Genomic DNA, 14,500 nt, shown 5'->3' on the forward strand with positions numbered 1-14,500 from the left:
TAGCTCAGAGATGTGTCTTGCCCTGTGTGTCATTACCTGGGGATTAACCAGTCGTCTATTAATGACTGGCCTCCCTTCTCCTCTAGTATTAAGTTTGGTCCTGGTGTCCAGCCGTGTTCTCATGGTTTTCTAGCCTGGCCTTGTTGGGCCCTCTCTGCTATCTTATTACCTTGGCTCACACCTCCTGGAAAGCTCCCTTTTCTGTTTGCTGTTCGCTGCCCTGAGCATTCCTAGATGCCCTAGCCTGCAATTCAGACTGCACAGCAGGCTGAATAGACTGAAAGGTTCTTCATGGCTCCAAGCAAAGCTTTAACAGCAAACACTAAAATTTCTTATTTTATTCTTAGCAGTGTTCGAGCTTTGTTTTATTCTACTCTTTAGTTTGTCTTTTTTTTAAGAGACGGGGTTTCACCATGTTGGCCAGGATGGTCTCGATCTCTTGACCTTGTGAGCCACCGCGCCCAGCCCTCTACTCTTTAGTTTGAACAAAAAGAAACCCACGGTATTATAGAGATTGTAAAATTACCCATTGCGGTCCCCGATGTCCTGGAGAAAATCCTAGTGGTGACGTCAGTTTTTAAGCATGGAGGCAGAGTTTATGGCCTACATTGGTCACTCGGCAGTCCAAATTTACTGCCTCAAAAAGACATTTAGTTGTGACTTCTGGGGCAAACGTCAGTGAGGAGCGAGCAGCTGACCAGGATTTGGCATGCAGGGGTGATTTTTGTCTGGTGACTTCGGTCATTGCTGTTGCTAAGGAGCTGTTTGTTGGGTGGTAGTCTGAAATGTGCTGCTAGCAGGGGCAGGGGTGCCAGCGAGTCAGCGGTGCCCGCCCTCAGAGAGAGGAGCGTGTCGTAAGGGCACAGCATATTGGGTGTTGGTAAACTCAGGAATTGTCCTTTACAGATTTTAAAGTGGTGTTTCTCATTAGCTTCTCATTAAAACCCCCCTTGAGCCAGGTGCAGTGGCTCATGCCTGTAATCCCAGCACTTTGGGAGGCTGAGGCAGGCAGATCACTTGAGGTCAGGAGTTCGAGACCAGCCTGACCAATATGGTGAAACTCTGTGTTTTAAAAAATAAATAAATAAAGGCCGGGCACGGTGGCTCACGCCTATAATCCCAGCACTTTGGGAGGCCAAGGCGGGTGGATCATGAGGTCAAGAGATCGAGACCATCCTGGTCAACAAGGTGAAACCCCGTCTCTACTAAAAATACAAAAAATTAGCTGGGCATGGTGGCACGTGCCGGTAATCCCAGCTACTCAGGAGGCTGAGGCACGAGAATTGCCTGAACCCAGGAGGCGGAGGTTGCGGTGAGCCGAGATCGCGCCATTGCACTCCAGCCTGGGTAAGAAGCGAAACTCCATCTCAAAAATGAATAAATAAATAAACAAACCCTTGTGATTCTAGCAGGCCACTTACCTGTAAAACATTCAGACACCAACTTCTATCCCATTTGCAACTTCCACCGACCTCACTTTTTAAAGAAAAAAATTGCAGCACAAGACAGTATCAGCTTTTTTTAACTGTAGGAGTATTTTTGCCTGGTTGGTTCTGTAGTCATTGAAACTGCCAGAAAGTGAATCCTGTTTTTTAAGTGGTGCTTTCAGCAAGACTTGCTTTACCTGGCACGGCCGAGTGCTGACAGTCAGCACAGAAATTTTAACAAGACTGTGGTGCGCAACATAGAGTGTTGTTTTCTCAGACGCGGGTAATGGCGTTTAGGCGGAATTGCTGTTCTTTTCTCGGACGTGTGTAATGGCGTTTAGGTGGAATTGCTGTTCTTTTCTCGGACGTGTGTAATGGCGTTTAGGCGGAATTGCTCTTTTCTCAGATGTGTGTAATGGCGTTTAGGTGGAATTGCTGTTCTTTTCTCGGACGTGCGTAATGGCGTTTAGCTGGAATTGCTGTTCTTTTCTCGGACGTGCGTAATGGCGTTTAGGTGGAATTGCTGTTCCTTTCTCGGACGTGTGCAATGGCGTTTAGGTAGAATTGCTGTTCCTTTCTCAGACGTGTGCAATGGCGTTTAGGTAGAATTGCTGTTCCTTTCTCAGACGTGTGCAATGGCGTTTAGGTGGAATTGCTGTTCCTTTCTCGTACGTGTGTAATGGCGTTTAGGTGGAATTGCTGTTCCTTTCTCGGACATGTGCAATGGCGTTTAGGTGGAATTGCTGTTCCTTTCTCAGACGTGTATAATGGCGTTTAGGTGGAATTGCTGTTCTTTTCTCGGACGTGTGTAATGGCGTTTAGGCGGAATTGCTGTTCTTTTCTTGGACGTGTGTAATGGCGTTTAGGTGGAATTGCTGTTCCTTTCTCGGACGTGTGTAATGGCGTTTAGGTAGAATTGTAATCGTTGAGAATTCACAGTGGATGGCAAAGTGCTAAAATGGTAACCCATGCTGAGGAAAGAGAAAAGCCCAGGGAAGTGAGGTAGGGGTCTCCCGCTAAGCAGGACATCTTTGCAGGTGCAGGGCCGGGCTGGAGAGGGGGCAGATTCTAGAGCAAGTGGTCTGAGACAGGTGGAGCCAGAGCTGGAGGGACAGACGGCATCAGCGAGGGCAGGAGCCACTGCTGGGTGTGACGGGTGCAGCCTCCCACCTACCTACCGCGTCCTTACAGAAAATGTGGAGAATACATGTAGAAAACGAGAGGACCTGGTGGTCCCGCCACTCGGAATCTTTGCTATTTACGTTTTCACATACTCGCTTCAGGCTTTTCCTCTATGCCTTTACTACAAAACAGATTCTATTGAGCATTATTCTGCGACCCATATGACCTTTTCTCTTTTTTTGAGATACTTTGTAATCACTATATTAAGGAAACATGCATGCATTTCAGAATGGTTTAAATTCTGATATCCGGATTTAAGCATGTGAACATGTGGTGAGATTTTTAAACATACACTCAAAGCTATTCATAATTTGCTGTCCCACCAACCTTAAATTACAGCTCCTTTGGGTCATAAGTCAAATGGTTTAAACTGTGAGCCTGTGACATACCTAAGGAATACCTTCCTATAATGTACATTACTTCTTCATGTAAAGGTCTTTTCACTTGATTTTCTATGTTACTTGTCTCTGGAAGTCACTCCTCAGGGGCTTATGGTCCAAAGAGAAGGAAGGGGACAGATAACCAGGATTGGTCAAGTGATATATATATATGGGGGGGAGAGATATGTAACACATATATACACACAGATATATGCACACTTCTATTTGTGTGTGCATCCATTTATGTGTATATGCGTTCATGTAGAACTGGTAGACATGTGTATACATACGTGTGTGTGTATATGGATGGCACAGCAGATGGGAACACAGTTCTAGAAGTGCAAGCCCTCCGGAAGCAGCATATTCTGATAAATCCCTTCTTTAGAAAGGCATTGATACGGTCTGGCTCTGTGTTCCCCCCAAAGCTCATCTCCAGTCATAATCCCCACATGTGAGGGCAGGGCCTGGCAGGGGGTCCCCTTGCTGTTCTCATGCCAGTGTGTGAGTTCTCAGGAGATCTGGCTGTTGTGACGTGTGTGGCACGTCCCCATCCGTGCGTGCACTGTTGCACTGGCTGTCTGTGTCTCCATCTCTCCTGCTTCACTGTGGTAAGACGTGCTGGCTTGCCCCTCACCTGCCCGGGTTGTAAGTTTCCTGAGGCCTCCGGTCATGCTTTCTACACAGCCTGTGGGATTGTGAGTCAAACCGCTTTTCTTCATAAATCCCAGTCTCAGGTAGTTCTTTATAGCAGCGTGAGAATGGACAGATACAGCTATCGTTTCCATCACTGATACCACAGGTTAAGTTATATATTATGCCGTCTTCAAGTGACACTGGAACCATAGAATAAATGCCGAGGCATCACAGTTAATCCTGCTTAATGCTAATAACTATGTAGACCAACACTTCTCTACAAATTTAGCTTGGTTTTCTTCTGATAGCCAGTTAAATACAGTTTTAATTTTGTAGGCTAATGGTGAAGGTTGATATACTGAAGTTAATATGTACACCTAGGCCGGGCGCAGTGGCTCAAGCCTGTAATCTCAGCACTTTGGGAGGCCGAGGCGGATGGATCACAAGGTCAAGAGATTGAGACCATCCTGGTCAACATGGTGAAACCCCGTCTCTACTAAAAATACAAAAATTAGCTGGGCATGGTGGCGTGTGCCTGTAATCCCAGCTACTCGGGAGGCTGAGGCAGGAGAATTGCCTGAACCCAGGAGGCGGAGGTTGCGGTGAGCCGAGATCGCGCCATTGCACTCCAGCCTGCGTAACAAGAGCGAAACTCCGTCTCAAAAACAATAATATGTACACCTAACATTGCTTTTCAGTCTAAACTTGTCAGTGTACGCAGCTGAAATCAGTTAGAAGGCGTGGCCTAAAATGCTAGGAGAACCTCTTCAAGTAGTTTTTAAAGGCATTAAATTTCATCTTGCACACCGAAATCATCATGCAGGGCAGAGTCAGAGCTTTTAGAATGCATCCATTTACCTAACACTTATGTAGTTGAATATTTAAAACAATTCGCCAGGTACGGTGGCTCACACCTATAATCCCAGCACTTTGGGAGGCCAAGGCAGGCAGATCACGAGGTCAGTAGATCAAGACCATCCGGGCCAACATGGTGAAACCCCATCTCTACTAAAAATACTAAAAAAATTAGCTGGATATGGTGGCACACACCTGTAGTCCCAGCTATTTAGGAAGCTGAGGCAGGAGAATTGCTTGAACCCAGGAGGTGGAGGTTGCAGTGAGCCGAGATCATGCCATTGCACTCCAGCCTGGGCAACAGTGTGAGAATCCATCTCAAAACAAAACAAGAAAAAACAATTAGAAGCAGTGAGCATATTATGGTTACAGGCCTTCACTCAGTCACCATTGCAGATAAAATGTCAGCTTGGAGTGTTACTCACTGGCCCAGGTAAGAGGTTTGACACTGACTGCCACCTCTGGAAGATGGTGTTGATCGTCCTCACATGCTTCTTTGTTAAGGGGCCATCTTTCCTGATTTGCCTGAAAGCCCACCAGCTTTTCCCGATCCATCCCATCCGTCTCTTCTGCTTCCTCCCTCCTGGGTAAGAGTTTTTCTTTTTTCTTTGTTTTTTTTTTTTTGGAGACGGAGTTTCCCTCTTGTTACCCAGGCTGGAGTGCAATGGCGCGATCTCAGCTCACCGCAACCTCTGCCTTCTGGGTTCAAGCAATTCTCCTGCCTCAGCCTCCCGAGTAGCTGGGACTACAGGCGTGCACCATCATGCCCAGCTAATTTTTATATTTTTAGTAGAGACGGGTTTCACCTCGTTGACCAGGATGGTCTGGATCTCTTGACCTCGTGATCCACCCACCTCGGCCTCCCAAAGTGCTGGGATTATAGGCATGAGCCACCGCGCCCGGCCCCCCGGGTAGGAGTTTTTCTAGCAAACAGAGTTTATCAGAAGAGAGCCGTTCTGAGGACCGTTTACTTACACTCGGGGATTAGGCAACCCTTTGCCTACCTGCAGTGAATTGCCATGCCTTCATTTACACACACTGGGTGTCTCCGGACTTGACATTCTGACCTGGATGAGAGGCGGTGTTAGCTTCTGGGAGTCACGCAGTGCTCCAGCCATGTCTGTACCTAGGAAGACGACGTCTTCCTGTTGAGTGAAAAGAGCATGGTCTTTCCATTCTGCCACAGTGATAATGTGCCTGGCTCCAGTCCTGGTTCTTGATGTCCTTCATCACGTAGTACTACCTTCTGGCCGTCTTTCATGCCTTTGTCAAGATGGACTTCTAGAATCTTCCTCTCTGCAACTATCTTCCTTCCATTGTAGCTTTTCCATCTGTCTTTAGGGCTCATGATCCCCTGTGGCCTTGACACTCCATGCACACAGATTGAATTTGCTGAACCCTTCCGGGTCCTACCTGATGAATTCTTGTTTGTGTTCATGATCCTTTTGTAGCACCTCGGCCTGCACATTTGTCACAAATCACAATCTTTTGCCGAGCCAGTTTTCCTTTGCACTGTTTTGTAGATCTCCTAAGGCTGCTGAGAGCTCACGGTCGACATTTTTACCCTTTCTCTCTGTATCCTTTCTTCTCCTCCAAAACACAAACCCGAGATGTCCATGGGGGAGTGAGGACTGCTGCCAGCTCCAGCCTCTTTAACTTTTGTCCTCCTTTGTCGTAGAATTCCCTCTCCTCTCTATCAGAGAGAACGTCTCAAGGTGCAGAAATCTGTTTAAACGTCTCTTTCATTTGGATTCTTAGGGTGGCACTTGAAGGGCGTCTCTAAGCCTTTGTTAGTTCTTCCCGAGGAGCATTGGGTTGAACCCCAAAACATCGTAGTGAGTGGTGTGTTTCACCACTTCCTGCAGCCCGTGAGCGGGCCGAGGCTGGCGTGGCGGCGTGCAGCCCCTGCTCCTCCACCTCACACCGAGCATCTGAAAAGTTCCCCCGTGTACTTTATATATCGTTTGTGAGTCTCACGTTCGTGTTCCATTTGCTTGGGAGCACGGTTAACTGACGGTAAGATACTACATATTAAGAATAAGTCTAACTCATCACGAAGAATTTTGTATTTGTAAGATGTGGGTTATTGTTTTTTTTTCCCTGTGTTTTCTTTTTCCACTGACTTAACACATGAACACTTCCTGTGTTTGTTTAGATTAGCAAGTGACTTAATGTCACAGTTTCATAAGTGTTTGCCTTGCATTTGCTCAGTCCTTATTAAAATGCTAATCCTGCTGAGCACGGTGACTCTCCTGCAATCCCAACACTTTGGGCAGCTGAGGTGGGCAGATCACAAGGTCAGGAGTTCGAGGCCATCCTGGCCAATGTGGTGAAACCCCACCTCTACTAAAAATACAAAAATTAGCTGGGCGTGGTGGCACATGACTGTATTCTCAGCTACTTGGGACGCTGAGGAAGGAGAATCACTTGAACCCAGGAGGCAGAGGTTGCGGTGAGCTGAGATCGCGCCATTGAACTCCAGCCTGGCAACAGAGCCTAGACTCCCGTCTCAAAAAAAAAAAAAAAAAAAATTGCTGATCCTATTTAATGGGTCCTGTACTGATGAAACAAGAATATTTCACAGGTTTACACCTACTGTCTTTTGTTTCAGGTCGGGATGGGTGGGAGGTGGCCAGAAGACACGTAGTAATTATGGAAATAACTTTCAAGTTTGCTATATATACCTGTTTCCTCTCACTTTTGGGTCCGACAGATAGAAAGCATCACAGTTCTCTTTTAATGAAATCTTTCCTTTAACATGGCTCAGTTTTCTCACCTCCTCCCTTTCCCCTTCCCCTCTTAGTCCACTGATGCCTTACGGTGTGTTTTTGGCATCAATATACGTCTGAAAAGAGCAAAGGCAAATGGTTGTTAACTACAGTTTCGTTACATCCCAGCTGGGTAAAGATGTTGCTGGAACAGTTAAGAACCTGGGAAGTGGGGTGGAAGTGAGAGTAGGAATTAGGCAAACTTGAGGGAAGGTGCTTGAACCAGTGGCCAGAGATGCAGTCTTCAGGACAGTCCTCACCAGGTGTCCATAACGTCCCCTTTTCAGAATCAACATCCATCATATTGAAGCTGGCCTGCTCTGGTTATAGGGTAAAGATTTTAGGGAATAATTATTTAATTCTGTTTGTTATACTGAGGCATGTTATGGGTACAGTGTTACGTATACAGTTGATTTCTCATTTTTATCTCTCCTCTGTTCATTCCATGTTTTTACCTTGTAAACTCTTCTAAAAAGTCAGGCTCATAGATTTTTGAATGGTAAAAATGACATTGAGAAGGCATGGTAGCTCACGCCTGTAATCCCAGCACTTCAGGTGGCAGAGGTGGGAGGATCATGTGAGGTCAGGAGTTCAAGTCCAGCCTGGTCAACATGGTGAACCTCATCTCTACTAAAAACACAAAAATTAGCCAGGTGTGGTAGCAGGCTCCCGTAATCCCAGCTACTTGGGAGGCTGAGGCAGGAGAATCACTTGAAACTGGGAGGCAGATGCTGCAGTGAGCCGAGATCATGCCACTGCACTCCAGCTTTGGTGACAAAGCAAGACTCCATCTTAAAAAAAGTCTATCTAGGCAAGGCCATCTCTAAATTTGGAGTCAAGTGAGAATCTGAATTTAAATCTAAATCCTAAAGAAAACGTATTTTGTTTTTTCTTTCTTTCTTTCTTTTTTTTTTTTTTTTTTTTTTTTTTTGAGACGGAATTTTGCTCTTGTTACCCAGGCTGGAGTGCAGTGGCGCGATCTCAGCTCACTCCTGCCTCAGCCTCCCGAGTAGCTGGGACTACAGGCGGGCACCACCATGACCAGCTAATTTTTGTGTTTTTAGTAGAGACGGGGTTTCACCATGTTGACCAGGATGGTCTCGATCTCTTGACCTCGTGATCCACCCACCTCGGCCTCCCACAGTGCTGGGATTACAGGCGTGAGCCACCGCACCTGGCCCCTGTTTTGCTTTCTTTTGTGTTTTCGAGATAGGGTCTCTCCTCCAGGCTGGAGTGTAGTGGTGCACTCCCAAGCCCACTGCAGCCTGAGCTCGAGATCCTTCTGCCTGAGCCACCCCTGTAATGTAGGTGGGACTACAGGTGCGCACTACCAGCCCTGGCTAATTTGTGTTTTTGTTTTTGTGGACATGGGGTGACGGGGTTTTACTTTGTTGTCCAAGCTGGTCTTGAATTCCTGACCTCAAGCAATCCTCCTGCATTGGCCTCCCAAGAGTATTGGGAGTGCTGAGGTGAGCTACCACCCTTATCCTAAATTGGTTTTAAGAACCATAAAAATGTGAATTCCACAGGGAGCAAGGAAAAAAAACATAAAGAAAACAATATAAAATTTTAATCGAGCATTTTCTTTTCTTTCCTCCTTTTTTTTTTTTTCTTTTCTTGCCCATGCTGTAGTACAATGACATGATCTCGGCTTACCGCAACCTCTGCCTCCTGGAATCAAGCAAGTCTCCTGCCTCCGGCTCCCAGGTAGCTGGGATTACAGGCACACACCACAACGCCCAGCTAATTTTGTACTTTTCTTAGTTTTGGGGTTTCTCCATGTTGGTCAGGCTAGTCTTGAATTCCGACTTGAGTGATCCACCCGCCTCACCCTCCCAAAGTGCTGGGATTGGAGGTGTGAGCCACCACACCTGACAAAATTTTAATAAGGGCATTTTCAGTGCTCTTACATTGGGCATTGAAATTTACATAAGTGACTGTCTTTAATGGTAAATTTACATAAGTGATTGTCTTTAATGGTAATTTACAGAAGTGACTATCTGCATTCACGTCTTTTCCTCCGCATCATGGCCACTAGTTCAGCTTCCACGGTATAAAGCTTTTGCTGGTTGCAGTGGCTCACACCTGTAATCCCCACTACTCAGGAGGCTGAGACGGGAGGATTGCTTGAGACCAGGAGTTCGACACCAGCCTGACCAACATAGCAAAATCCCATCTATTTAAAAAGAAAAGGGGCCGGACGTGAGTGGCTGACACCTGTAATCCCAGAACTTTGGGAGGCTGAGGCAGGCAGATCACCTGAGGTCAGGAGTTTGAGACCAGCCCGACCAACATGATGAAACCCCATCTCTACTACAAATATAAAAATTAGCTGGGCGTGGTGGTGGGCACCTATAATCCCAACCACTCGGGAAGCTGAGGCAGGAAAATTGCTTGATCCCAGGAGCGGGAGGTTGGAGTGAGCCGAGATCACACCATTGCACTCCAGCCTGGGTGACAGAGTGAGACTCCATCTCAAAAAAAGAAAAAGAAAAATTCTTGAAAATGTATCCGATACAGATCTTTAGGTCTTCTTCCTACTGAAAAGATCTGTTAAAGCTTTACCTTTCTATTATGTTTCACCCAAAATGTGATAATTAGTATTTTTTCTATAAGGGTAATGTGAATTCTCCTTCTGTTGGCACCTGGTTCATTTTTCTGTATCTGTCCAACTTTCACGTGTGGTCTATTACACGAACCAGTTAACTACCTCTTCAAAAATAATTTTTAAAAAAGGAAAAAGTTTCAGCTTTCACATCAACACAACAGATGAGGGAAGAAATTGAAAACAAACAACTTTGACCAGGTGCGATGGCTCACACCTGTAATTCCAGCAGGCATGAGCCAGGCGGATCACCTGAGGTCAGGAGTTCAAGACCAGCCTAGCTAATATGGTGAAATCCTGTCTCTACTAAAAATACAAAAAATAGCCTGGCATGGTAGCAGGTGCCTGTAGTCCCAGCTCCGGGAGAGCAGGGCAGAAGGGAAAGGAAGGAAGGGAGGAAAACAACTTCCATTCTGCGCTGCAGAGTGGCTCAGAACCCGTTTGTTGGCTGGGGAAGGGGGTGGCAAATAAGCATTGTAACCCTTTCATAAATTAGGATGGTAATAGTCCTGTTTTCCTTTGCTTGCCTTACCTTTTTATTTTCAGATTTCTTAAGTAATCATATCACCAGCAATTACTTACCTTTATTAATGTTCGAATTGAAAATCCCATGGAAAGGCTAGCCAATCTTTGGGTAGGTTACGAATTTCTGTGTGGCCTCCTTCATCTCTTTTCTGCACCTTAAGCCAAAACAGTGGCCCTTCCAATCAGAACCCCAATTTTATTCATTGTTTTACTTGTAAAGCATAAAAGTTAAGAGTTTTAATTCATGCACATTATTGAAATTAAAAAACCGTGTTCTGGGCTGAGCACAGTGGCTCACACCTGTATGGGAGGCTGAGGTCAAAAGTTTGAGACCAGCATGATCAACATGGCGAAGCCTCATCTCTTCTAAAAATACAAAAATTAGCTAGGCGTGGTGGCGGGTACCTGTAATCTCAGTTACTCAGGAGGCTAAGGCGGGAGAATGGCTTGAACCCGGGAAGGGGAGGTTTCCGTAAGCCAAGATTGCACCACTGCACTCCAGCCTGGGTGATAGAGCAAGACTCTGTCTGCCTCAAAAAAAAAAAAGAAAAAGGAACTGTGTTCTCTCAAGTGACTGTCTTTTGTCCTAGTAACCTTAGATAAGGTGCTTTTTAAAACTTCACTTTATCAGATATTAACTCTAAAAAAATGCTTGTCTCTGAACTGCCCCAATCTCTCCTCTCCAGTAAATTATCCGTAAGATGATCACCTAAATACCACAAATAATATAAATTGTAGGACGCAAAACTTTACCCTGTTTTGAATCTCCCTTACGTTATAATGTTTATATGTGTCCAAACGTGTTCTCCCGGTAGCAAAATCAGCTTGTTGTGATACAAAGCCCCTAGCTCACAGCAGATGGCTGGTATTAGTTGTTGAATATATTGTATTCAATGAATTAAATCTTCACCAAGACCGAAGAGCTGGTCTTGCGTGGCTGTGTACTGACAGGGTGTGCTCATTGGCTCCTCACAGGAGACTCCTGTGCTGACCAGAATAGAAAAACAAAAGCGCAAAGAGGAGGAGGAGGAGCGTCAGATTCTTCTAGCAGTGCAGAAGAAGGAGCAAGAGCAGATGCTAAAGGAAGAGAGGAAACGCGAGTTGGAGGAGAAGGTCAAGGCAGTGGAAGGTATGTGCAGTGTCCGCATGGTCTGGAGAGGCGTGTGTCTGTGGGCCAGCCATCCTGTAGCCAAAGCCAGGTCCAGCTAAGTCCACCATGCATCTGAGTGGCTTCCGGCAGTTTCTATTTAAGTATCTTGTGCGTTGTATTCTGACATGTTCATTCACCTCTGTCCACCCTCATTGCCTTTACATTCCTTCTGAAGCCCTAGTATTGGTCAATCTTAGTGTGTCTGTCAGAATCTGGCTTATTGTTCTGGTCTCTGTGTTCCACACGTGAAATAGAAAAAAAAAATTAAGGTATTGATGAGAGCTGGTTTCACGAATATAATTAGGAACGCAAATGAGGTATGTTTAAGAAAAGTCATAGTTTTTTTTATTTTTAGTTACGGCCTCATTTCACGTCTAGAACATCATAATTGATATTATTAGGACAAAGGTTTCTCAGATCCAGGTCTTGGCCTGATGAGGCTTTTTTTCTGTTTTTAGTTCTGCAAGCCAAGGATGAAAACTGTCTTTAGATTAGATGTGTTCTTTCTTTTGTTTTGTTTTGTCTTTTTATTTTGGAAGACAGAGTCTTGCTCTGTCCCCCAGGCTGGAGCACAGTGGCATAAACTCAGCTCACTACAACCTCGGCCTCCTGAGTTCAAGCAATTCTCCCACCTCAGCCTCCCGAGAAGCTGCGACTACAGGCACGTGTCACCACGCCCGGCTAACTTTTTATATTTTAGTGGAGATGGGGTTTCACCATATTGCCCAGGCTGGTCTGGAACTCCTGACCTCATGATCCGCCCACCTTGGCCTCCAAAGTGCTGGGATTACAGGTGTGAGCCACTGCGCCCAGCCTGCCTTTAGATGTTTTCTTAGATAACAATTGTATTTATAAGCTCACCCTGATAAATCATGTAATAATAAATCATTTGGTCTAGTTTAAGATAGGCCAGGGTTTACCATTTCAGTAAGTATGTTGAGTGTTTTAAATTTTTTAATAAAACAGCATAGTGTATAGATTTGGCTTTTTGAATATAACGTTTTGCAGTACAAAATTTTGGCTAGGAAAATTGAAAGATTCTGGCCTTACGTACCTATTATATGCACCTCATTCCTACCAAGATCTTTTTTTTCTTTTTTTTGAGAGAGAGAGAGAGAGTGTCTCACTCTATCTCCAGGTTGGAGTACAGTGGTGCAGTCTTGGCTCACCACATCCTCTGCCTCCCAAGTTCAAGCGATTCTCCTGCCTCAGCCTCCCGAGTAGCTGGGACTACAGGCATTCCACCATGCCCAGCTAATGTTTGTGGTTTTAGTAGAAATGGTGTTTCGCCACATTGGCCAGACTGGTCTTAAACTCCTGACCTCAAGTGACCTGGCTGCCTCTGCCTCCCAAAGTGTTAGGATTACAGGCATGAGGCACCACACTGGACTGCACCAAGAGTTTTAGAATTAATAAAGAAATGATGGTTGGGCGTGGTGGCTCATGCCTGTAATCCCAGCATTTTGGGAGGCCGAGGTGGCCAGGTCACTTGAGGTCGGGAGTTCGAGGCCAGCCTGGCCAATGTGGCCAGTTGTGGTGGTGCACCCCTGTAATCTCAGCTACTCAGGAGGCTGAGGCAGGAGAAGTGCTTGAACTCCAGAGGTGGAGGTTGCTGTGAGCTGGGATTGCACCGAAGCACTCCAGTCTGGGTGACAGAGCAAGACTCCGTCTCAATAAAAAAAAATAATAAAACAAATCCCTTAGTGCATGTAATCTACAGGTTTAGCCAGTATCATACCGTGTAGTATATCTCACCTTTAAGATCTTCCATAATTGGCGATTTCCAGTGCTACATTTAAATTCCCCAAGACATAATAACTGGCTTTTGTTTATATTTTTTAGTGAGATTGTGGGTTTTTTTAAATAGGATTCTTATTGGGTACACTTGACATTTTAATTCATATAGGCATGTCTAAAACTCATTTTTATGGCTTAGTTTTTATATTGTAAGATTAATAATACCTACATTGTAGTCCCCTATATAGTAGTCGTAAATAAAAAAGTCCTAGGAATTAATTAAAGAAGTGAAAGATCTCTGCAATGAAAACTATAAAACGTGGATGAAAGAAATTGAAAAGAACACCAAAACATGGAAAGCTTTCTACATTTGTGGATTATAAGACTCAGTATTGTTGGCTGGGCACGGTGGCTCACGCCTGTAATCCCAGCACTTTGGGAGACTGAGACGGACAGATCATGTTGTCAAAATATCAAGACTATGCTGGCCAACATGGTGAAACCCCATCTCTACTTAAAAAATACAAAAACTATCTGGGCATGGTGGCGCACACCTGTAGTCCCAGCTACTTAGGAGGCTGAGGCAGGAGAATTGCTTGAACCCGGGAGGCAGAGGTTGCAGTGAGCCGAGATTGCGCCACTGCACTCCAGACTGGCAACAGAGTGAGACTCTGTCTCAGAAAAAAAAAAAAAAAATCAATATTGTTAAAATGCCCATACTACTCAAAGCAATCCAGAGATTCAGCGTAGTCTCTACCAAAATGCCAACGACATTCTTCACAGAGATAGAAAAAAAAAAATCCTGAAGTTTATATGGAACCACAAAAGACCCAGAATAGGCAAAGCTATCCTAACCAAAAAGAACAAAACTGGAGGACTTCACCTGACTTCAAATGACGCTTCAGAGCTATGGTGATCAAAACAGCATAGAACTGGCACAGAAACAAGTCCACACACCTGCAGCACCCTCATTTTTGACACAGGTGCCAAGAACATACGCTGGAGAAAAGACGTCTCTTCTACAAACGGTGCTAGGGAAACTCTATCCATACGCGCAAGAAGAAAACTAGACCGCTGTCTCCTGCCGTATACAAAAGTAAAATCAAAGTGGATTAAAGAATTACAACTAAGAGCTCCAGTGATTAGACTCCTACAAGAAGAAACTTGGAGAAACCCTCCAGGACATTGTTCTGGGCAAAGATTTCTTGAGCAGTACCCCACAAGCATTGGCACCCAAA

The 14,500-nt window shown here is 45.2% G+C and overlaps 1 protein-coding gene across 8 annotated transcripts in view; it reads left to right on the forward strand.

The window, feature by feature from the left end:
• CECR2 (CECR2 histone acetyl-lysine reader) overlaps positions 1-14,500 on the forward strand; it is a 190,351-nt gene that overhangs the window by 139,833 nt on the left and 36,018 nt on the right. For all 8 annotated transcript variants that reach the window (XM_035282811.3, XM_035282914.3, XM_035282860.3 and 5 more), the window contains one exon: positions 11,351-11,504. In XM_035282811.3, coding sequence (XP_035138702.3) covers positions 11,351-11,504 — 154 coding nt within the window. The remainder of the gene's footprint in view (positions 1-11,350; positions 11,505-14,500) is intronic.

This window comes from Callithrix jacchus, chromosome 1, assembly GCF_049354715.1.
Source record: "Callithrix jacchus isolate 240 chromosome 1, calJac240_pri, whole genome shotgun sequence".
In the NCBI taxonomy this organism is placed as follows: Eukaryota; Metazoa; Chordata; class Mammalia; order Primates; family Cebidae; genus Callithrix; species Callithrix jacchus.